The sequence below is a fragment of the Psittacula echo genome, assembly GCF_963264785.1.
Source record: "Psittacula echo genome assembly, chromosome: 7".
In the NCBI taxonomy this organism is placed as follows: domain Eukaryota; kingdom Metazoa; phylum Chordata; class Aves; order Psittaciformes; family Psittacidae; genus Psittacula; species Psittacula echo.
In genome coordinates, this window is record NC_137740.1 from 10,518,973 (window position 1) to 10,542,689 (window position 23,717).

Genomic DNA, 23,717 nt, shown 5'->3' on the forward strand with positions numbered 1-23,717 from the left:
TGGTTTCCCTCCTCTATGCCACATAGACCCCATCATCCCCTCCAGCCGGGGTCTAGCCCTCCTCCTTCCACCGGCATCCCATCCGCTCCCAGGGATTTAATCAGGCGTTTACACCTCATCTTGGAGTAAATGACTGGTAAGAAGCGTGGGGGTGGAGGGGTGGTGGTGGGGGTGTATCAGCAGCCCCGGTTTTGATTGACAGGGTGGAGGACCATTGAAAATCTTGCTGGGTAGCTCCCGGGTCGCTATGAAGCTCCTTTTAAAAATCCTTCTTCAATGCTGCCTCCCGGTAGATGGCAGCTCCGCCGGGCGCGGAGGCAGCGCGCAGGCAGCGCGGGCGGATGGAGTAGGGCGGGACGGGGCGCAGCGCCGCGCTCCCACGGCGGGCGGAGAGGCTTCGCCACCGCCCCAGGTAAGAACCCACCCCCCCCCAGCCCCAGGCAGCGCGGGTCCAGCGGGTTGGGGATGCCGGGGGAAATAAGGGGAGTTTGGGGTTTGTTTGCTAAGGGGGGGGAGCCGCCGGCGGGGGTGCACGCACCGCGGAAGGGGAAAAGTCGGGCTCCAGCGCAAGTTCCATCCCCTCCTGTTCTCTTTATTTTTGCTTTATGTGGAGTACTTTACACTTCGACAAAACAAAAAAGGCAAAGCCCCTGCTGCTAGCCCAGGGCCTCGCTCACTCCTAGCCACACGCTCCGGTGTGGATTTAGGCAGGGGAAAAGAGGGGTGCAACCAGGCTCGAGGGAAGGTGGGGGACGCGCATTCCTCCGTCCTCCGGGAGCCGAAGAGGGAGAGAGTGCAACTTTCTCCCCACGGTTTCCATAATGATGTTTTAATAAGCCGCGCACCCCGGTGAGCCGGAGCTTGCCGAAGGGTCGGAGCGACGGGGTGGGGGATAAGGGCGATGAACCCGCTTAGGTGTGGCTCGGGGGTTGTTTATTCCTTTTGGTGCGGCTCGAAGTTGAGCGCGGAAGCGCTGGTAAGAGAGGGCATGATTCCGGCAGCGCTGCGAAACCTGTCTAGAGCAAAATTCCGCACTCCTACATCAGCCGTTTGCTCGGTTAGACGGTAAACCGGACTGGGACCCGCCTGCAAGGAGCTGTGTGGGCCAGTCTGTGCCGCCTCCCTCCCTGCTCTCGTTCTTCAAGAGGTATATAAATCCCGGACCTGCGCTGTCAGGCTCGCTTGATAAATTAAGGGCTTCGCAGTCGAAACCTATTTACACCTCCATTACAGGGCTAACCAAATGGGGATCAGCATGCATATTTTTACCGCAAGAGATCTCATACATCTCCGCCAGAGTCGCCCCTCGGGCCATGGGATAACAGATAGGAAAAGGGGGGGCTCCTCTGCAGCCAGCACTTGGGTGGAGAAAAGTCCGTGTCCCTGCTCGGTGTCGCTGCCCGGGGCACCGGGGACCCGTTCTATTTGCAGGAGGCAAGGAAAGGGAGAAAGTGACTTCCCCGCGATGGGGGTCCCGCCGTGGGGGGAGCACGGGACGCGGGCTCCTCCAGCCCAAAGCAGGGCCCTTGAAGTTTCGCCTTCCGTGTAGATGGGGTTTGACTGCAGGGCCGGCCGTGGTTGCCCCTTTTCGTGGGAAGAAGGGGCAAGAAGCGCTCCGCACGGAGGCCTGTGGTCCACGCTGCCGGCGGCTTTCTCCAGTTGCTCTTTTCGTTTACTTCCTGGTGAGGACCTCGGGGAGGAGCGGGGGTCAGCGCATCCCGAGCCGGGTCCTTGGTTCCCCGAGAGTCACCTCTGCGGGTGCGGCAGCAGGAAGGACGGAGGGGGCACCCTTCCCAATTTCCTGGTGGGATGCGCGCACCGAGAGCTTCCCGATCACTTTCGAAACGAAACGCGGGAGGAGCGAAGCGGCACCGAAGCCTGGGACCCAGAGAGGGCTCGGCCCAAACCCTCCGTCCCCGGTTGGAGCAGAGGAGGCTTTGCGGGGTTCCCCCCGCACCCTCCGTTCCAGCGGGTCGGGCTCCGGCTGCGTCCCGGCTCCGGTTCCAGCGCCGGGGAAAAAAGGAAAACACCCCTCTCCGCCGCATCCCGTTCCCTCCGGCGGCCCCCTCCAGTTCCACTTGGTTAGCTCAAGTTTTCCATGTAAATGACAGTAATAAATATCTAATAATGTCCCGCAGCTATCGGCGGCTCGCCGAGCAGCCGGTATTAATGAGACATCCAGGGGAAGGGGAGAGAAAGGAAAGGGGGAAAAAAGAATTAAAAAAGAGAAAGGAAAGTTTTTCCGCTCTCTCCAAACTGGTTTCTATAAGCGCGGTGCGGATGGGGAGCGCAGACCCCCTCGATTCCTCCTCAGCGATCGCACCTGTGGGTCGCGCTCGGGTTCAAACCCGTCCCCTGTAATTAACCCGCTTCCTAAATCCCAGCAATTCCCCCCGGGGGCACGGGAAGCAGCGGGCCCGGTCGCATCTCCGGCCCAAGGGCTGCCCTCCCGAAAACCCTGCGGAGACGAGTGTGCCCGGCCCCGCCGTGATTCCCAAACAATTAATGGGGCTGCAAAGAGCTTTTAATGTTGATGGGGTCGGGGAGGAGGGGGTGGGCTTAAGGCTGAAATTAAACCGTGAGAGTTGGATTTGTTCGCCTAACGCTAAACAAATGAGCTGATTACCTTCTTTCCAAACGCATCAGTCATACTACATTAAGTAGCAGAGAGCTAATTATCCCAATTAGGAGGCTGATTTATAATTAATGGCTTGGACCAAGTGATAATTGGATGTTAATGGATAACAGTTTTGTCTGAAGTAGCCCCCCGCTTCCCCAAAGGCAGGGCTTGGAGGGGTTTGGGGTTTTTTAACTCTCCCTCTCTGTACAAAGCAAATGAGGGGTGGAATCCGCTCCTGCATTGCACGGAGGGGACCGTCCCCGATCGCCAGCCCGGATTCCCAACCTGGTTCAACGAGGTGAGCTGCGGAGTCACTTCCAGAGCGCCCCTTCCCCAGCTTCTCAAAGAACCCCTGTTGCTGTTTTTCCTCCCTTCTCTGCGTTTTTAAGCCGTGGACAGCTGACCCGTAGCAGCCGGGATGTCTCACGTCCACGGTGGGTGCTAGTGTCCTCGATGGGGGGCAAAGGCTGAGCTCCAAGGGGTGCCCCACTGCAGACGAGGCAGCCTCTGTGTCCTAGGGAGAGCAGGATAGGGCTCACTCCGAGGAAGACGGGTCTTATACCCTCCCTGGTCCACATTCCCCGTGCAGTGGGGAGCACAGAACGAATGTGCCGTTACTCACCACTGTGCGTTTCTCTTGACCACATCTCAGAACTGGCACACTGACTGTTTAGCTTTTCTCTTCCACGCTCACTTTTCCACCCGTAAACCGATGCAAGTCAGTCCCAGTTCCTCCTTAGCCCCAGCTGTCGAGGCTTGGACCTACAACCCTTTGGCTTTCAGATTGTGCTTCTAAGGTCAGTTTTTCCGTTCTAACTAAGAACCGTAGGGGCAAAAAATTCCTGAAAGGGTAAGAGTGATTTCAACTCGGAGTTATCCCGTGACTGATGAGAGGTTGTATTAAATTACACCAGTGAACTCAATGCAAAAATACATCCAAAATCTCACCTTCAGTACACAGGAAGCCAGTTTAGATTGGCTTTCCAGCTTTCCCTGCTAATTTTAAGAGATCTTTATGTATAAATGGGATGTTCTCCTCTTCCCCATACGTACCAGCAGGCTCCTGCAGTGAGCTTAGCACCGTCTCAGAAGACGCAGCTCTGTTTCGCAGAGTTGGTGCAAATGTTGCTTCTCCTTAGTGCTGGGGTCGCTACTTGCATCAAAGAAATAGAGCCAGAGGAACTTCTCACAGGTCAGAGGGAAGGGCAAGCTGGCCAGGCAAGTTTTGCATGATATAGTCGTAAAGGGAGTGACTGCGGTGGGTTTTGTTTCCAGTGTCTTTAAAAGAACGTATTGCTGAGAAAGAGGGGGATCAGACGAAAAGAAGCTGGAGTGAGCAGAGTTTCTCTTCCCTCTGTCATTATCAGAACCAGCCCTGCCAAAACAAAGGTGCTGCAGAGAAGGTGCAGGACCAAGCTCTGATGTGGTTACCTACTAGTTTTGCCGTGAAGCGATGGGTGCACCCTTTAGCTAGAAGTGTCCTGTGTTTTCTAAGACACCAGTTATTCTTTCAGTGTTTTTTCAGGGTCACTGCGAAATTCAGCTCGTCAGGTTGGAAATGCTTCTACTGAGGCACTGGTGAATGTTAGTTGTCTTTCAAAATATTCAGTGCTGATTGCCACCACTCATGTTCAAACAGAAATGCTTATAGCTACCTGGCTTCATTTGGCAAAACCACTGGAGAACACACATGCAATAGAGCCCAAATTTCCCAGTCCTATGCAACTACTGATTAATTAACCTGCTTTAGGGGAACATCCATCAAAATGTGCTGCTTGTGAAGACAGTGGAAAATTCTGAAATGCAGCAAAATATCCAGGAATGAATTCCTGGTGCACCGAGGTCAGCCAAATCCTGGGTCTTTTCCTGCCGCTCTGTTCCAGACCAAAAGCTACTGAAACTGATTTTTTTTCTCTTTTGACTTCATCAGGCTTTGGATCAGAGTCCTGATGTTTTCTAAAGCAGGTCAAGTACAGATATACCTCCTGGGACAGGGACAGTCTCGGAGGGAGGGCTCGGACTAAGACGGACCAGCAGTTCTCCAGAGAGTGGGAAATGGATGTTTACAGCCAGGAGTTGTGAGAGGACCACAAGACAAATGTGATTTGTTCCTGGTAGCTGCTGGCACAACTCTTTTAGGATCAAGTGCAGCGTCTGTAAGGCCAGAGCAAACATTGACTTGAAAAATGCTGCTCTAAAACTGTCCAGATGCTAGAACTTAAAGTGTGTGTGTGGGAGATGTTTGGGAACTCAATGAGGAGGTGAGCTGATAGTTCTCAGGGCAGAAAATGCTCCACAAAGGGAGCTGCAGAAAAGTGGTGTCTTCAGCCATTTGACACCAACCATACTGAGCACTGAGGGAATGAGCATCCTCTTAGCGTGTGTTAGCCCAAGATGGAGAAATGTACTTCTGCTGAAGGACTGCACATCTTTCAGCAAAACCCAGTCGATATATAACTGCTCTGCCTGCTTTACAGTACACAGCTCTTTAAAGCACAGATCACCTGCTGCTGGCCAAAATATATTGCTTACCTTGGCAACTGTGCTTTAGTGTATAGATCCAAGTGCTTACAGGAAAGGAAGTGTTACATGTACCTGCTGTGCTCCCCAGCTCCTGGCATCTTTCCCGCTAACTCCAGTTCATGGCCTTGTTTTAAAGTGGCAGAAGTCTTGTCCCTTCTCCAGCCCGTCCTAATAAATGCCACTGAATTCAGGTAGCTTTTTTAACATTAGGAAGAAAATCAGTGTTATCACTTGTAAAGAAGGAAAACTTAAAACTTCAGGTTTCATTCTTTCAAGGTATTACAAATGCCCCACAATTGCATGCCTTGCTGGAGCTGCTTTTCAGTATTTATTATTTCTTTTTGACTGAGGTAGGACTTTTCTGTCATTTTGTCTTATATCTGATCTTGGTCTGAGCAGAAGCAGTTGCCATCATGTGTTTTGTGACTGCAATTTTGAGGGCTACAAGCACCATCTACACGCAAAAACTTGTGGTCCAACTGTACTTGCAGAAACATCTCGGATTCAGGCTCTCAGCTTCTGTCTCCTTTGAAATTTGCTTGCTCTCTCAAAAATCACTTCAAGCAAAACTGCACTTTTCAACTAACCAGCTGGAAGAGCACCTAGGAGAGTCATATTGTGCCAATTGGGTTAAACCCCAATGATGCAGTGCAAATCACTGTGTTTCACAAAGACACGTTGTGCTCTCCTCATGTGGGTATCTGACTTCTCTCAGCTGAACACCCAGAACTTAGAGCTCCAACTTACATTTACTTGGTGAATGGTGATGGTGGGTGGAGAAATTGCCCTCCCTCCATGCCTCATCCCTGTTGCTGCCCTTGAAGCCCAGCATCTCGGCTGAGGCATCACACTGGAAAGTGCTGGGAGCAAGTGCATGTTCTTTTCTGCCAGTCCAGCTACCACGCTGGCAGCACCTTAGAGCAGCAGGAGAGGAACTGGGAATGTCTTTCAGTGACTGAGCTGTCGTGATAGGGCTCAGAGTGAGATTGTGAGATCAGTACTGTGGTTGTGGTGCTCAGGACAGAGAGGGTCCTGGACACTAATGTCTAAAAAAAGGCTTAAAACCATATTTTGACACAGAACTGTCTTGTTAACCAAGCCATGTTATGAGTAACATCCTCCAGGACATTGGTCCATCTTCCAGGGAGAGTGGAGATTCCTGAACACCACCAGCAGCTCCAAGGAGTCAGTCAATTTGCTCATGCAAGCGATCTGCAATCAAATACACCACAGGCAAAACTGTACTGGGGGCAGAGAGCAAGCAGTGAGCCACCCCTCATGCTGCTAGCAGCCCTGAAGAAGGGCAGAGTTTGGGAAGTCTGGACCTCTCCCATTGTCTGGTTTGGAAAATTCTCTTCACCAGCGTTAAGACAAACAAAATGATGCTTCTCAAGCAAAGCCATTTTCATAGAAGTGAGAGGAAGGGCTGAGCAACAGTCAGAAACACGCTTGTTTTGGAAAGAGTGCGGAGGGAAAGTACTTGTTGGTTGGTTTTTCATTTTCCTTGCATATAAGCTCCCAAGTTAAACAATTAAAGCTGTTTGTGAATTCAGTAGCTTGATTGCATGGTGCTTTAAGGTTACCCCAAGTCAGAGCCAGTGCGGAGGCAGAGATGCTGTAAGGTCTCAAGATGTGGGAACAGATGGGCAGCATGGGTATGTGAGAGCCTGGCTGCAGCGGGATGCTGCTGTGGTCCACATCCACTGACGTGCAGTGTGCAGCAGAATTGCTGTTGGAGCTGGGCTGCAGGGACTCCAAGCTCCTCAGGATTGCTCTGGGCTGCAGGGTTTGGCTTCCATTGCATAAGAAATCTAAAATGCATCATTTTAGTTGCTCTTTACCAAGCTGGAAGCAGAATGAGATCTTGAGACTAGAGTCAAAGTGATGTTCATAGTAGGAGTTTTTCTTATTTACCCAGGAAAATGTTTCTGTTTCAATATAAATGCCAAGAGCTTTCACTGAGCGCTGCTCTGAAGGGGAGAAGGGAGATGTGCTTATACTGATTTGATCTGTAAACACTGATTGTCATGTGTAAATTACGGCAAGCAAGAGATTTATCACGGCAGTGATGGTTAGTGATCCCAGTCCTGGCTCTACACTGCAAATCGCTGGGCTCCAAGCCTTGAAACTTATGCCTGGCTCAAAAGTAGACTTTGAGAGTGTCTCTTACTTTATTTTATCTTATTTTGAACCTTGCGAGCCTGCCCTTTGAAGAAAGCCTTTGCAAACAGAGGTCCTGTAAAGTCTTTTGCAGGGAGCTGTCTAATCAATCACTGGGTTCTGTTATCTGGGGCTTTGAAGGGCGGAGAGGGAGTATGTTGGTTTCACAAAAGCCTTAAATAAAAATCACTGCAGCTGATGAGAGTTACCTCTGTCAGCCAGGGCCTGTTACCTGAGCTGCTTTCAACCTGGTGTGTGAGTTTGTAGAGCACTACAGTAAAACTTCCTTGTCTCAGCAGGATGCTCTGAGGTTTGCTTTATAAAACTCACAAACCCTCTTACAACCTGTTATGTTTCTGGTACAAATAGATGAGATTGCAAACACAATTGCTGTGCTCTTCAGAATCACAGCCCTGACCGAGGCAATTATTTGGCCAGGTCTATCCAAAACCTGTGGCACAGCCGCTAACTCGAAGTATTTCCAGATTCTGCAGGCAAACCTTCTGGGTTTAGGGAAAAAGATTTTTTTCATTTATGATTTTTTGATAAAATTTATGATAAACATTTATGATAAAAACGTTTATGATAAAAAAGATTTTCTCATTTCATGCTGACCAAGGTCAGCGGTAGTAGCTGAACGTGAGCTGCAGGAATTGGTATAATCAGTCAGGCTTTGCTCTCAGTGGGTTGAGACTTGTTTAACTAGATCAGATCTTATTCAGATCTCACTCTGCACTAAGAAATTGGCTGCTTTTAAATCCAGGATTTACAGAGGTGTACAAGTATTGCAGGAAGTCCAGAAATGGGGAATCTTGGTTTTTGTAAGAGCTGTTTTCAAATTCCTTTATTTCAGTTATAAGAAAAGTCCTTTGGAAGCCTGGTTTTATGCTGCATGTTGCTCTCGGACTTTGGCATTTGAAAGAGAAGCGATGATGTATTGCAGTATTTCAAATTATTTATATTTCATCCACTACAAAAGTGAGATTGTTTCCTTATACATTCAGCAATCTCACGTGAGGAACAAAACTGATTTATAACAGGCTGGTTATTATTTTACGTGATTTTAGACCTTTATATATCTTAAAGATTTAGGGATACATATATATATAAAAAAAAGATTGAAGAAAACGTCTTGCAAGGATCATTTATTCAGGACCCCCAGGTATGTAATTCATTTAGTACCAAATACATATAAAACCGATATCTGTATGTAGAGTGTGCCTATTTTCTTAGGCTGTTAGATAAGCAGAGACAAAGATGCATTATTTATCTTGCTGATTTAAAGTGTTTCTGAATAAGGACTCAAAGCATAAAATCATAAAGCAGAACAGCTCCAGGAGCGGGGGGAGAAATATTTTGTAGTGATCTTATTTTTGATGATGATTATTGCCAGTGGTAATAAGGGGGATGTTGTTAGCACAAACCATTTGCTGTTATTCCCTATTAGTAACAAACAACGGGTTCCTGTGCTTTGCATAAACACGAGTAGTGATTTGTACCGCCTGAGCAGCTCCTGGCCTGAAGAACCACAACTTTTCTTTTTACATGACAGGGCTGCTTCTCTTTATTTCTATCACCTGCAGGACCTCGAACACCAGACAAGAGAAACAGACTTTTCTTTAATGATTTATCTTTTTCAACTGATGCTTTTCCTATGCTCAAGCTGTGTCTTGCATTAGGGCACACACTCAAGGCAGTGCTGAGCTCTTCCAAACTTCAAATGCATCTCTAGAGAGTCTCTCTTTATCACTAATGAACTATGGTGTTGAAATGCACTCTACCAAGGAGCTGCCGAAGTCCACATATAGCTTTTTTTAGTACAACTGATTTCCCGCAGAAGAAGTCCTTATAAACCCTACTCCATCACCAGCCCTCCCAATTTCTGGACAGATTTAGTGAGATAATAACATAACACCCCACAGTGCCCACCATTCAAAAGCAGACTCTAGTATCCTCTTCTTGACTTCTCTAGGAAATTAAGCCTTTTTAACTCATTGGTTTTATTACCTCATTCTTCATGATGGCATCTGAGTATCTTGTATAGGTCAACGAATTTATTCTCAGCACTTTTGGGGGGATCACTCAGTTTTTTGAGGGGCCAACTAAAGGGAAAAGAGAAGATGTCAAAGCCCCTGCAAAGCTTTGAGTCCTACATCCAGCCTCAAACACATCTTACCCAACAGTGTTTGCTTGAGAAGGGCATGCGCTTTGCCCTGGGCATTATTTTACTTCTACTTGGGAAAACTGGTCAGAATATGCTATTGAAGAAAATTCCTCCACCTCAACTCAGTTTAGATTTGGGGGGAAGAGGGTGTGTTGCTCCAGCATAATGCACTTGAGAAAAACCACCGTCTTGGTTTAAAGTTCCTTTTCTCCAGAGCAGTATCAGCACAAGGAGCTGCCGTTGATGTCCTTATTTAGGGCATCTTAGAAGGGGGACAAACTCTTTGCCCATCACAAGTGACACTTGAGTTTGCAGGATGCAGTGATAGATGATTCTCCGTTAATGAGTTTTGTCAGTTCTTTGTTAAAGGTCTTGTGTGTGACTGGCAGGTGAAGCCAGGTACAGACTGATCATGTTTTGAGAGGTGGAGTAAGGGGATGAAATGAGGAGAGGAGTGAGCAGAAAATGTCTCTGATGCCAAATTTTTGGGTGCAGTTGCTACAGTTGCAGGTTGGGTTTTATGGTTTTGTCTTCTTGTTTTTCCCTGGTAGAAGGGAAAATAGAGATGTTTTGTTACAAGAAAACTTCAATATCTCATTTTTAAAAGACGTTTTATTATTCCCAGATCTGGTTCAATTCCACACATACACAAGCTGCAGTGTAGGAACAGGAATTTTTACCTGGTGAGGAAATGTATGGTTCTCTCCTCTTCTTGTCTCAGGGCAACATTATGTGCGTGGATACAAAATGAATTACCAATTAAATAGGGAAATTTAAAGCCTTTTGCAAAAGTTGAGAAACCAAAGCTGATAATATTAGAGCCCACAGCCAAATTCCCCCTATATACTACACCATTAAGTGGTATACAATAAATTGCACTACTCTTGTGCTATATGACTTTATGGAAACCCGAGGTTTTCAAGGCCAGCGTTGGGAAGGGGTGGATGGGAGCCATATTGCAGCTGGAGTAACGCTGCTTTGCTCCAGGATAATGAGTTTCCCAACCCTGGCTGGTAAATGGGTGAATTGTTTTGTGTTAGATTAAGCAGCAATTGCTGAATAAGGAGTGATCTGCTCTCTGGATTAGCCTGGGATGGGCAGGGCCCTACATTGCCTGGCTTCTAGGCAATGCAGATGATGGAGAAACGTGGGTTTCTCACAGCCAGCAGCAGTTAAAGCTAAGGGGAACCCCTAGTCCTCTCTGTGGGGACAGATCTTTGAAGGACCTATATCTTCCCTATAGGCTTGGAAAGAAAAACGGGCTCAGCATCCATGCAACTTCCATGGTGAAGACTTAAGTGTGAGGTAAAAGCCATAGGAGAGTTTTTGGGACTGAGATAGTAATGCCAGGATTGCAAAGGCAGAAGGAGTGGGAACGCTGGCAGGGTCCGCCACAGGGCATGGTGCAGAGATCTCACAGCGTGGTGCTGTGAAACATAGGAAACAGGGAAAGAGCAAGTCTTTTGATGCCAGGGATGAGAGAGCCACTGATGTGGTCCTGAGGGGCCATGCAGAAGGAAACTGCCAGCCCAAGGTTCTGCAAGGAGACATCCACCCGCCTGTGCTGAGCAAATACTGCCGGATCAGCCCTTGGCTCTCGGCAGGGGCAAATCCAGGCTAGCCTCACCCCATAGAGAGATGTTCTTCTCACCTATGGTTTTCCTGCACCTTTTCTCAGCTCCAAACTTCTTTCTACACCGCTTCCAACTCTTCAATGATCTGTGATGCAGGAAATCAGGGTGATGTATCCCCTTTCTTTTGGGATGGACCTTACATTACTCTCCCAGCTGCTCTTAGCCTGTACCTTTCCACAAAGCAGAAGCTCAAACTTTGCTTTCATCCTCCTCCCAGCTGTGGCTGTTCCTGAGCCCCCCCAGCCACCCAGAGACATAAAAGATGCATTTGCAGAATTTGAAAATTAAAACCATCTATACAGCCAGTGGGAAGGGATCAGCTTATTTGGTTGCTTAATGAAATATAAAGATTATTTTAACCAGTGTAAGCACTATTCGACAGCTTGTGAAACACGGCAGTGGCTTGATGAATGGCTTTCTCCATTAAAAAAAATTGCTGCATGATGTCTTTTAAATATTTAATTTATTGGGTTTGAAGTGTGCTCGGAGCTGATGGTTAAACAGGAGCTGTTTGCGGTCTCAGTTAACTTTGCTTACTAGGCTGAACAGTCTTGCTCAGTAAATTCCCTCATTTTTGATACTGAATCTGGGATGATACGTTTGCTGCACAAGTGAGTAGGAAGTTCTGCCTCTCATCTGCACCACAGCATGGCAGGCAGTCATTGCCAAAGCTGTGGTGGGTATTGACTCCCATCCTGAGTCCACCATTAAGTCCCCTGCTTTTTATTTTCTTTATTCTTTATGTGATGCACTCTCTTCAAGGCCACCCAGAAGAGTTTGTTCAGACACATGTACACACAAAAGCATCTTATAACAATCAAATAAACTGCAATCTTCCTGGAGCAAGTGTTTCAGTGGAAACACTGAGCTCCAGGCACAACATCATTGGCAGTGTCCTCGGAAGACTGTATAGTATGGGAGAATTCCTCTCCTCTCCATCTTCGTTTTTCCCTTAGTGTGCCAGCTTGGTACACAACCACTGTCACACAAGGGAGATTAGAAAAGAAACAGGCGTTTCTGTGAGTTGAGAATCAAAGACACTTGGCCTCCCATGTATCTCCTGGCAAGGCTGAGCCCTGGTGTGGATTCTCCAGCATCTGTTAAGGACAGAGGTCTGGCAGCAGCCCAGGGCAGTTAGTAGGTTCTGTGTCCTCAAATGATTCCCACAAAACATGCAGGAACTTAAGCTTTGAGCTCTCCACCCTGCTGGCCAAAGCTGGTGGAACCAGCCAGCTGGTTCACTAAGTTAAAGGGTGGGAAGGGAGGAGGCAATATGAAGTTGCAAACTTCTGTTTCACTGCCTGCGTTAGCCAGAAAAGCCAGTCTGCTCTTGGACTGCAGAAGCAAAGCAGCAAACAACTCTCCAGCTGGCAGCAGTGGTCTTGCTGATGATGGGGTCTGGCTGAGCACTGCCGCCCACTGAGCCAGCCTGGTGTGTGCTGAATGCTACACTGCCATAGGCTGGGGTGGGATGATGCTCTTTGGAAATGAATCATGCCACGGATGGGGTAAGGCTGCTCCACAGACACCACCAGAACCATCCGTGGTAGTGTCCAGGTCACAGACGTGCAGGTCTTCCCCAGGTATCATGGAAAGATATCTTCTGTGGCCACATCAATGGCACATGTCACTGCATCATGCTCTGGTCTTATCATGTGCCACCGGCAGCAAAGCAACATCCCTGCTGTAATTTCACTGTGAACCCACTGTGGGGAAAACTGAAATGCCAACAATCTGTTGGCATGTGAAGTCCTTCCTCACCTTGAGCAGAGAACCAAAAGACAATTCTGGCATTGCTCAGGTCTTCTCTAAGCTCTATTAAAGCAGAGCTATGGCATTCTTGTGTTTGGCATGTGAGCCAAAAATACCTGTTTTCACATTGGTTCAGCTTAGAATAGTATGGGCTTTCTCTCCTTTTAGAGTGAATAAACCCTTAATAGGATATAGACGAAGTTTATTCTTTTGGGGTTGTCTTTGCCTTTCTAAAAACTAGGGCAATTTTGAAATGAAACATTTTGAATTCAGAAGTAATTGCCCAGATACCATAAAACAAAGCAGATCTGATTTTCCCCTGCTTTTCAGAACTAGCTAAAATATATTTTGTTAAATGCATTTTTCAGTATATCAGATATTCACATAAAAATTGTCAGTCTGTAGGACAGGCAGGAGGTAGGTTTTTTTTCCTTATAGTTCTACATAGGATGTGGTAGTAAATGATGTGACCAATAATATCCTCCATGGGCCGTAAGGATGTGGCTGGCATTGTGCAGACCAAAGTGGGATGTGGATCCCTTCCAACTTGAGATATTCTATGATTGTATGTAGGCACTGGATAGCCACTGATCTCTCTTTGAATCTAAAACTAAGGGATTGGGGAGTGAATCCAGGGTGGGTAAATGGGGAGACACAAAACAGATGAAGATAGCATCAGGGTGTGTGTCAGGTCTCTATGATGTAAATGCACCTGGATTTGTCGCCTTCCACCAGTGCTTTTGGCACTGAAATGATGTGGTGGCACAGCACAAGGGACTTCGGGAAACAGGAATGAGGCTGAGTGCTAGATTCACAAATAATTGATTTATAACTACTGCAGCCTCTTTGAGAAGACAATCCCAAAGGCAACACTGTCACTCATGGCACAGAATCATAGAATCCCTCAGTCTAAACCAGAAACCCATCCCGGAGCAATGAAGACCATCCCTGAGCTAGCAGAATGACCGAACTCTAGCTGCATGCCTTCTTTCTGCATCCCTGGGCACCACAATGGAAAGACACTTGCGAGGGTGAAGCCACAAGGTCCCCAGATCATTGCCAGACGCTATAGGACAAAATTCAGCTGCTTTTCCCAGGTGCTACAGCTTGATCTCTGGATGTTAAACAAGCTCACTCCATGTTTGTGCTTCCTACATCAAGGTGGTTTGGGAGAGAGCAGCAATTCAGAGCAGGAGGTGTAGTGGGACCAATTTGCTTCCATTCCTTCCTCTTTAATGAGAGTCTGTCCTCCATGGTGTAAATCCTCCACAGGACAAAATGAAGGTCTTTCCTCATTTGTGTAGAAAAAGCAACAGATAATTGTTTATCCAAATTTCTGCTGTTCAATGCATCAGGTTTCTTCTAAAATCATGGGAGTTGAACCACATCCCTCCAGCAATCAGTGTTTTCTAAGAGGTTGCCTAGATAACCTGTCTGCTTTCCTTAGCTTAGTCCAGCTGGACCTCTTTCTCTGCATGTTCATTCATTCATTGCATTGACTTCCCAGATGATGACTTGCTGATGTAAATGGTGTTTTAAGAATTATATTTTGTGGCAAGTGTTTCACAACTTCCTTTCCGATGTCTTACAAGCTGCAGCAATGGCATCCTGGAGGCCCTCACTCATTTATAACAGGATTTATGAAGCATCACTCAGCTTTTGAGATCAATATGAGCTCAGTTTTACAGATGGTCTGTGAGGAAAAACAGCTTGAAGCTTCACGCAGAGCCCACACTAGAAAAAAAAGCCATTTGTTTTTGGAAATAATTTCCTTGCCATTGAGCTATGAAACATCAGTATTTATTGCAAACCTTAATTCCCTCTTTAGCCATAACATTTGTGGTCCTATTATGCTACAGATTTATTTTCTTTTACACCACATGTGGGGTTTTTTCTTCCTGTACCATTTGTGTTTCGTTATGAAGAACTTCGAGAAAAATGAGTGGAAACAAATTACATATGAGCGAGTTCAGATAAGAAAGGTTATTTGACATTACAGTGATGGGATTACGGATCAGCCCATTGTAGGCAATGATAGGGACAAAATTCCAGCTAGTCCTGGGATGGAGCTAGGTCAGTTCATTGAAAATCACAATGATAAGATAAATATCATTATGGTGTATTAAAAAAAATCCTTTCCCATCTTTTGTTCAGCATATCGTGAGTTGGATATAGTCAGATGCTTGTCTCTAGCTTGGAAGCCAGTCTGGTGCTGCTGTTGCTTTAGGTCTACAGGAGGTATTTTGATTCCTGTCCCAGAACCTGTTGGAGCTGGGAGGTTGGAACTGAGCCTTGCATGCAGCAGTCTAAGTTTGAGCTCAGCATTTCCAAAGCTTTGCTGAGACACCAGGACACTGGAATTGCACATTCTTAAGCACTTCTCTCCTCTAACTGCTGTTTTCCAGGTTTATGTCACCATGCAGCACTATGGAGTGAACGGTTACTCCCTCCACGCCATGAACTCGCTGAGCGCCATGTACAACCTCCACCAGCAAGCAGCTCAGCAAGCCCAGCATGCTCCTGACTACAGGCCCTCAGTGCATGCCCTCACCCTGGCAGAGAGACTGGCTGGTAAGAACAACTTATGGCTTTTGCTGTTCCCTGTGGAAAAGAACCCTTGTTGCTTGCACTGAGTGGAACTCTTCTTTGGACATGGAGTGTGACACAGCCCACTGGATGGTGTGCACCACAGTACTGGCCGTGCGGCCAGGATCTGCATGTGATATGTGCCCTCCTGTTTTGGCTGCCGGTAGACTGCTGCGCCTCACTGCAGACTGGCCTCTGATAGCTGGGGAGCCCAGGGGTGAGAAGGGATGCAGCCCTACTGTGTGGGGTTGAAAAGGGAGAATTAAAACCACACTGAAATGTGTTTTAACAGGTGAACAAACACATAGCAGAAAATTTCATGTTCTTGTTAGAAAATAAGAGCACAATGAATATAAGCATGCAGTGAATTAGATTTCCGCATCGAAGGGCCTGGGACCTGCATCCCCTAACAGCCATCTCCTGCCATCCCAGGCCATAGCTTGTTCTTCCTTATTGACCCTTCTTACAACTATTTTCCATTTCTTGTCTTACCAAAAACCTTGGAAAATGATCTTCATTTGGATTTTCTTTGGGTCTCACCTTGACCTATTTCTTCCTGGGGATCCTAGACCCTGGCTTGGGTGATGCTTTCTTGCAGGTCTTGTTGGCTCACTCTCAGTTGCTTTTGTATTTTGCCTTCCATAAGAAGTTTGTTTAAGGCTCAAACAGAGTGTTATTTATACAGTGTTGTTGATGGTGGGACAGTTAGGCAGGAAACTGCATCGATACTGTCATAATAAAGAAGAGCAAAGTCCAGATAGTATTTTATCATTTGGTAGGTGGAATTACTCAAAAATAATTGATGGAGACCTGAGACTATTTGGTATGGTAGGGCAAACATATCTTCTCTAGATTTCAGCCTAACACAAAGCACCCAGATCTGGCTGAAATCATCAGAGGCTACTACAATGCAAATGGTCAACAGCTGCACCATCACCATTTTGGTCATGGCTTGGATGCAGTGTGTTAGAGAAGATCTGACAACCAGTTACTGAAGCTAAAGCAAAAAGTTACCGTAGGTGTGACTCTAGAGGCCTTCTCAGAATGGAATGATCTTCCCTGACGGTCTGAAAGTTACTCATCTGCTTTAAGATACCTTTCTAAAGTTGTCTGATACTAAAGAAAAACAAAAACGAGGAGTGACTCCTTCCAGCCTAGAGTAGGTGGAAAATAATCATATATCCAGACAACTTTAGTGGGCTAAATTTAAGAGACAGGGCTTAAGCCAGAATAAGGATGCAGAAGTTTTGAGATTGTCCTTCTAGGCGGGTAGCCCACAAAGGCATGGTGGTGAAGCCTTCAGACTCTTTGGATCAGTAAACTCTCAAATCTTCATGCCAACAATGTTCCCTTATCCAGCTGCTAGTAGTGACCTCCTTAACATGACTCCTTAGACCACTCACTGTGGCCTGTAGGATTTCTGAGGGGCTGCAAGGCAGAGCTGGGAGTCATTGTCATCATCAAGAAAGAACCAAAGTGGGATAAAGGATATCTGGACTCTAATCCTGGATCTACTGTTGGGCTGTGAAGTGATGACCGCTGGGCACTTTCCTTGTCCTGGTCATCCATCCCCTCCTTGCCTCATCCTTTCAGCATGTAGGTGGCCAAATGGGAGTAGAAGGTCCTAAACTCTGCAATATGTCTTTGGTCTCAAAATGCCCCTTTCCTCTTGAAAGATTTTTGTGATCATCTGCATCATTTACAGCAGAGCATGGAGGACTCCATGTCTTTGACCCAATCTATGGTAAAGCAGAGGGAGATAAAAAAAGAATAAAAAAGCTATTCTCATGCTCTTGACTGGGAGAATCAACTGGTTTCCTGACCTCTTATCTTTAAAATTAATAACCCACCTGGAAGACTTTCCAAATTAAATCCTTCAGTCCTCTTCTCTGCTTATCATTGCCAGGGTAGGCATTATATACCTATGAGCTGGTTCCTTTGCAGTTGTTTCACATTCTGTTACTTCTGAATATCTTTCAATGCAGGTTATAGATCTCATTTGCCTTCCAGGGACAGTCAGAATAAAGGAGCATAAAAGCAAATGACCTTAAGTCAGAAAACAGAGGTTTCTGATCGTAACTGCAAAGCCTCACCTGCAATTTATATTCTCCTTCGTACACAAAGCCTGAAAACATAGTTAAAACATTAAAATAATTGCTGGTTGGCTCTTGTTGGAGTGGCCAAACTTAATGCACAAGCTGCCGCCTCTGGGGAACTTGTAAGTCTAACCTCAATTCTAGGAATTCGGGAATATTCCAGCCTGCAGGTAGGGTGTTTAACCAGTGTCCTTTCTCCTGGTGTCTTGTACTCGAAGCACAAATGTTAGCTTTGTAAAATATTATGGGGTAGCTTCAATTTCTTGTGCTGGAACATCCCTTCTCCTCTCCTGGCTGCACTGTGTGCTGCGTCTGAACACATCAAGTGTGGTCTCTTGACCTTCAAAGAGGCAGCTATTACCAGCGTTTTAACTCCCCGAGTTGCTCCAATACCTTGAATACAAAAGTCTCTTGTAGGCAACCAACACTGTATCGTATTTGGCTCAAGACTTTTAGCCTGATCATGTCTTTTCCAGCTTGCCAAAACCATGTGGCTTTGGCAATTGCTCAGAAAGGCGCCACGAATGCTGACCTAGAATAAAACAGCTGGAAGTTTGGAAGAGGAATGTTTGAGCACTGCAAAGCCGATTTGCTGCGCTCTTTAGACAATGTATTTGGAACCTGGCTGTGCGGTTCTAGGGCTGGCCTGACAGCAGGTTTTGTTTTATTGTTTAGATTCATACCACAGTGCTCGTGACAATAGCACAAATAAACAGCAGCAAGAGCCTTCATCTGGCTCTGCAGGCTGATAATGCTGACTTTCCTCCCTGTTAGGTTGTTTTCTAGTGTGTTCATTCCTCCCTTCTACTGGAAGTCACATTCTTAACTGAATTAAAAATGATACCAGATACTGCTCTTTCTGCATTTCCTCTTTGAGAACAAACCTCTCGCCAGACTATTTCATTCCAACACTGTAGCACAGCATGTCCCAACTTGCATAATAAAGGTTTTCTTTTCTCTTTTCTTTACTTTTCTTTTCTTTTCTTTTCTTTTCTTTTCTTTTCTTTTCTTTTCTTTTCTTTTCTTTTCTTTTCTTTCCTCTTCTCTTCTCTTCTCTTCTTTTCTTTTCTTTCTCTTCTTCCCTTTCCTTCCTTTTCCTTCCCTTTCCTTCCCTTTCCTTCCCTTTCCTTCCCTTTCCTTCCCTTTCCTTCCCTTTCCTTCCCTTTCCTTCCCTTTCCTTCCCTTTCCTTCCCTTTCCTTCCCTTTCCTTCCCTTTCCTTCCCTTTCCTTCCCTTTCCTTCCCTTTCCTTCCCTTTCCTTCCCTTTCCTTCCCTTTCCTTCCCTTTCCTTCCCTTTCCTTCCCTTTCCTTCCCTTTCCTTCCCTTTCCTTCCCTTTCCTTCCCTTTCCTTCCCTTTCCTTCCCTTTCCTTCCCTTTCCTTCCCTTTCCTTCCCTTTCCTTCCCTTTCCTTCCCTTCCCTTCCCTTCCCTTCCCTTCCCTTCCCTTCCCTTCCCTTCCCTTCCCTTCCCTTCCCTTCCCTTCCCTTCCCTTCCCTTCCCTTCCCTTCCCTTCCCTTCCCTTCCCTTTTCTTCCCTTCCCTTTTCTTCCCTTCCCTTTTCTTCCCTTTTCTTTTCTTCCCTTTTCTTTTCTCTTCCTCTTTCATTTTAAATAAAGTAACTTATTTTCATTGATTTGGGATCTTTCTACTCCCACTAACTGTTGTGCAATAATAAAGCCTCTGGTAAAATAATAAGCCCTGAACCGTTGCCCTCAGGTTTTCCTCAGTCTGAATTTCTTCTCTGCCTGTGATTTTGCAAGCACACTTTGCAAAGTCAGACTTGTGAGTGGCTGCTCTACTAAGAAGAGCTCAGCACATGAGTCTTGGGCTTGCAGTCAATGGGGTTGGACTTGGTCCTGGCTAGTGTTTCCACCCCAGATGCTGGAGAGTGCTCTTGGTAACCCAGAACAGCACTCCAATATCATGCCTTGATAACTACAGTGAGCTACATATGAGACACTAAAGAAGAGCCAACTCAGCCTGCTTTCTGGGAAGATGCACATCTTTTAAGGCAGCTGCAGCCAACAAAATGAGCCAGAGGCAGCTGTGTTCAAGCTGCACGTACTCTTCCCACTGATCAGCACCTCATGGCAATGATGAAGCCTGCAGAAGCTTAGCCCTTGGCTTTAAGGAGAACACGTCACATAATATTGGGCCCCTTTTTTGGTTACAGTGGTGAATATCCCCACCTTGTTTTTAATTGTGTTTCTTAACGAAAGAGGCTTCATTTATGCCACAGTGAGGTCTGGGCATCTGTGTATCCTGCTCTGCTGCTGTTGGAGCAGATTGGCTTTTTTCAACCAAATTTAGTATTGGAGTCTCAACGGTTTCTATAGCTGCTGTAGAAAGAGGTTCACTCTCCAGAACAAGCTTTCTAGTGAGAGGTTTTATTACCTCTAACATCTCAATTAACCAACAAAATGTGTGTATGTGTTTTACTAGATCTAGAGCCAGGAAAAAAAAATGTTTGGAAGGTTCTGATGTTTGCCAATGCTTTATTCAACTGTCAGCATACAAATTCCAATAATTAAACTGGCCACTTTTCTTGTCTTCCAACGGCTGTACATTTCAAGACATCATTTTGGAGGCACGTTATGGATCCCAGCACCGCAAACAAAGGCGAAGCCGCACGGCCTTCACTGCCCAACAGCTGGAGGCGCTGGAGAAGACCTTCCAGAAGACTCACTACCCAGATGTGGTGATGAGAGAGCGGCTGGCCATGTGCACAAACCTACCTGAAGCCAGAGTCCAGGTACTGATATTCTGTGGGTCTATGAGTGGGGATGTTTAAAAGAATATAGTGGGGATCCCAGGGGCATTTCAAGATCCTTCCAGTGTAATTAAAGGTTTTGGGGCAGTGAAGTTTTCAAAGAGGAGGGTGGAGGCAGAGGGGGGTGAAATCATCTGTAGCTATGCATCTGCTAAAGAAATTCTTAATCCACACGCACATTTTTTAGATTTAGGATTGTCTGAAGTGCACACTGGTTTTCATTTGTTCTTTCACATTTCTTTGGGGGAAATTTTAGAAACATCAACAGAAGTCTACTTATTTATTTATTTGCAAGGCTTTTCTGGCTTTCTCAGAAGAGCAGAAACCCAAGTAATTCCAGCTGCTCTTTTCCACCAGTGTCAATATTTGTAACATCTTAAGCCAAGGTTTGGGTTTGCGTTGTATGTTTTTTTGTTTAATTTCAACTAGTGCAATGTGCTCCATCACCTGCTGGTGGGAAGGTTCTTGCACTGCTGGGCTTTAAAAGACAAAACAGCAAGTTCTTTAGTGTGAAGTAGATAAGTAGAAAAAAAAGTAGTTCTTTTACACAAATGTCGAGACATTTTGATCTCCAAAATTCTTGTTTCCTCATTTAACTATCCAAACAACCCTAACAAGATTTGCAAATGTATTGCTTCCAATCCACTGTACTGATTTAAGTTAGAAAAACACAGATTCTTTCCTCCTTCCTTAAATTCAGTTCCCAGATAGCAGCGTTTGTCTGCAATGAATTATTTTGAGTGTTTCTGCCATAGTTTTGGTACATTTATAACCAAACTGTTTTCTAAACTAACAGAGCACTGTCCTGTAAGCCAATGTAATGTCATCATTTTCAGATACGAGATATTCTGGTTGGACGCAAATGCCTGATCAATTTAGAAATAGAACAATAACGACACAAAAAAACCAATAAAAAACACCACCAGTGGAGTGTCTTAAAGAATCAACATAAAGGATGGTCATTTGCTAAAATATATTATTGTGCTATGTGTCGAAGCATTGAAAACAGGTAGAGCTCTAAGATCCAACGAAGTGGAATGCCATTTGGGCACAGTGGGCTTGCAGTACCTCATTACTTGGGGTGACTGATGCTTAATCTAGCACTAAGCAGGATTCTCACCAGTTTTCCCCTTTGCTGTTTGTGGCACTGAAGGTTTGGTTCAAGAACCGAAGAGCCAAATTCCGTAAGAAGCAGCGTAGCCTGCAGAAAGAGCAGCTGCAGAAGCAGAAGGACTGTGAAGGGAGCCACAGTGAGGGAAAGACAGAGCTGCCCGTGCTGGAGACCCAGGCCACCACCCCGGACACAGAGAAGGTCCAGAGCCTCCCGAGCGAGGTGGGCACGGACCTCAACCTAACCCTGTCAGAGCAGTCGGCCAGCGAGTCAGCGGCCGAGGACCAGATCGACAGAGAGGAGGAGTTCAAGAGCACCTTGGATGAGGTTAAAGTGGACAAGAGCCCTGGTGTGGACAGCAAGGCTTTGAACTGCAAGAGAGCGAGTCCAAAAGCAGGTGAGGGGCAGCGTCCTGATGGGGGTTGTTGTCAGGACCTGGCATTTCAAAGGCGGATGCTGGTGGTTGGGTATAGTCCCTTATTTCCTATGGTGTGGCTGCCCAGACTTGTCTTCTTGTCCTCAGCACTAAATGGGACCCACACAGGGGCATGATGTCTGTTGTAGCAGCAGCACATAAAGAGCAAAGACCTTATGCTCAGGTTAGAGCTTGGGGAGAGCAATGCCTAGAGGCAGCCAGAACAACACAGCAGGAAAGCCTCATAGCAGAGGTCAGCCCCTGTTTTTATGCTGTAAGATGCTAGGCATAGAACAGACACAAGTTAGCTTTCCTGAGCTAACACAACCCCTCTTATTTGCCCTCCTGATGCAAAAAACAAGCCCATGGTGCAGCTTAAGCCCCACTGGGGCACGGATCAGCACCTGCATCCACCCTGTAGAAATAACCTACATCCCCTCTGTCTCCTGCTACAGAGTCCCCTATCAGTGTGACTGTGACGCCTTCATCCAGCAGTGGCCTGGCTCAGACTCACTCCTACTCATCCTCACCTCTGAGCCTCTTCCGCCTGCAGGAGCAATTCCGTCAGCACATGGCAGCCACCAACAACTTGGTCCATTACTCCTCCTTTGAAATGGGGACACCGTCTGCTATGCCCTACTTGGGCATGAACGTCAACATGGCCCCGCTGAGCTCCCTGCACTGTCAGTCCTATTACCAGTCACTCTCCCATGCTCAGCAGGTCTGGTCCTCACCCATCCTGCAGGCCTCCAGCTCCCTCCCAAGCCTGAACAGTAAAACTACAAGTATTGAGAACCTAAGGCTCCGGGCAAAGCAGCATGCAGCATCTCTTGGGCTTGACACCCTACCCAACTGAACTGCCAGATGAGCTACCAGTGCCCATGAGAAGATGCACCAGAGGTTGGCACTACGCATGTCACTCCTTGAGCCCCCACCCACCCTCATCTCTTCCTGGAGTAAGGTGCTCCCTTTCAGGGAAAACTTTGCATCTATTAACGTCCTATTAGCACCATGATTGCATCAGACATTGATACTGGCTTGGTCTTCACTAAATATTTAAGGAGGAAGGGGGAGAGGATGTATGTTTAGACAGATGAACTGTACTCTGGACTGTCAGGAGTTGAGTCTGTAACGTTCAGGAGAAGCCCCCTTTCCTCATCCCTGCGATAATGTGCCAGCTGTGTTATATACACCATTTTTTGTTGTTGCGTTCTTTGGGAAAAGAAAGAGTCCTGCTTTGCCTTGTATATAGTTTATAATGTTGACAGCACCCATCACCTGTGTGTTACTGTCAGTGTTACAGAACTGTGACGTCTTTTGCTTTTATTCCCCCCTTCCTTCTCAGTTTTAGTCGCTAGCATCAGAGTTACAAATCAGCCATCCTCCTGACCTCAGCTCGTAGCTAATTGCACTTCTTGGGTCAGCATCCTAAAGTTGTCTATGACAAAGAGAAATAATTGTGCACTTCACTGCTCCATTTCTTTCTCAGCTAAAGCTAATTTTGTAACACCTGGGAAATTATATGAAGGTGAATTTCCTGTTTAAGCACTTAGTATAAGGCAAGTATTTTTTTTTAATAGCACTTGTTCAAAGACAGATGACAAAATATTCGCCAAATGCTGCTGGCTGGGGAGAAAAATGAAAGCCAAATTCATGGGATCATTTTTGATCTAGATTATTTGCTCATTGATCTTCAGTGGAGTGTAAACTCTATTTACAAACTATGGAGTTTTCTTTTTGGACAGCATTTCAGTCTAACTTTGACAACAGAAAATAATAAAAGCTTTGTATGAACTCCTGGTGTGTTCATACACCATGAATTATACGGTTCTTTGACAAAAACTTGATTAATGCAAGCTGTGTCTAGAAAAAAGCTCTGATCACCGAAT

At 46.3% G+C, this 23,717-nt stretch overlaps 1 protein-coding gene across 1 annotated transcript; it reads left to right on the forward strand.

The window, feature by feature from the left end:
* Positions 1 to 276: 276 nt before the first annotated feature.
* On the forward strand, positions 277 to 22,684 carry DMBX1 (diencephalon/mesencephalon homeobox 1; the record flags this gene model as incomplete). Its single annotated transcript, XM_080623656.1, is given in 6 exon segments — positions 277 to 374; positions 376 to 412; positions 15,259 to 15,424; positions 20,106 to 20,284; positions 21,456 to 21,810; positions 22,284 to 22,684. Coding segments are annotated over 6 exon segments (1,236 nt in total).
* Positions 22,685 to 23,717: the final 1,033 nt, after the last annotated feature.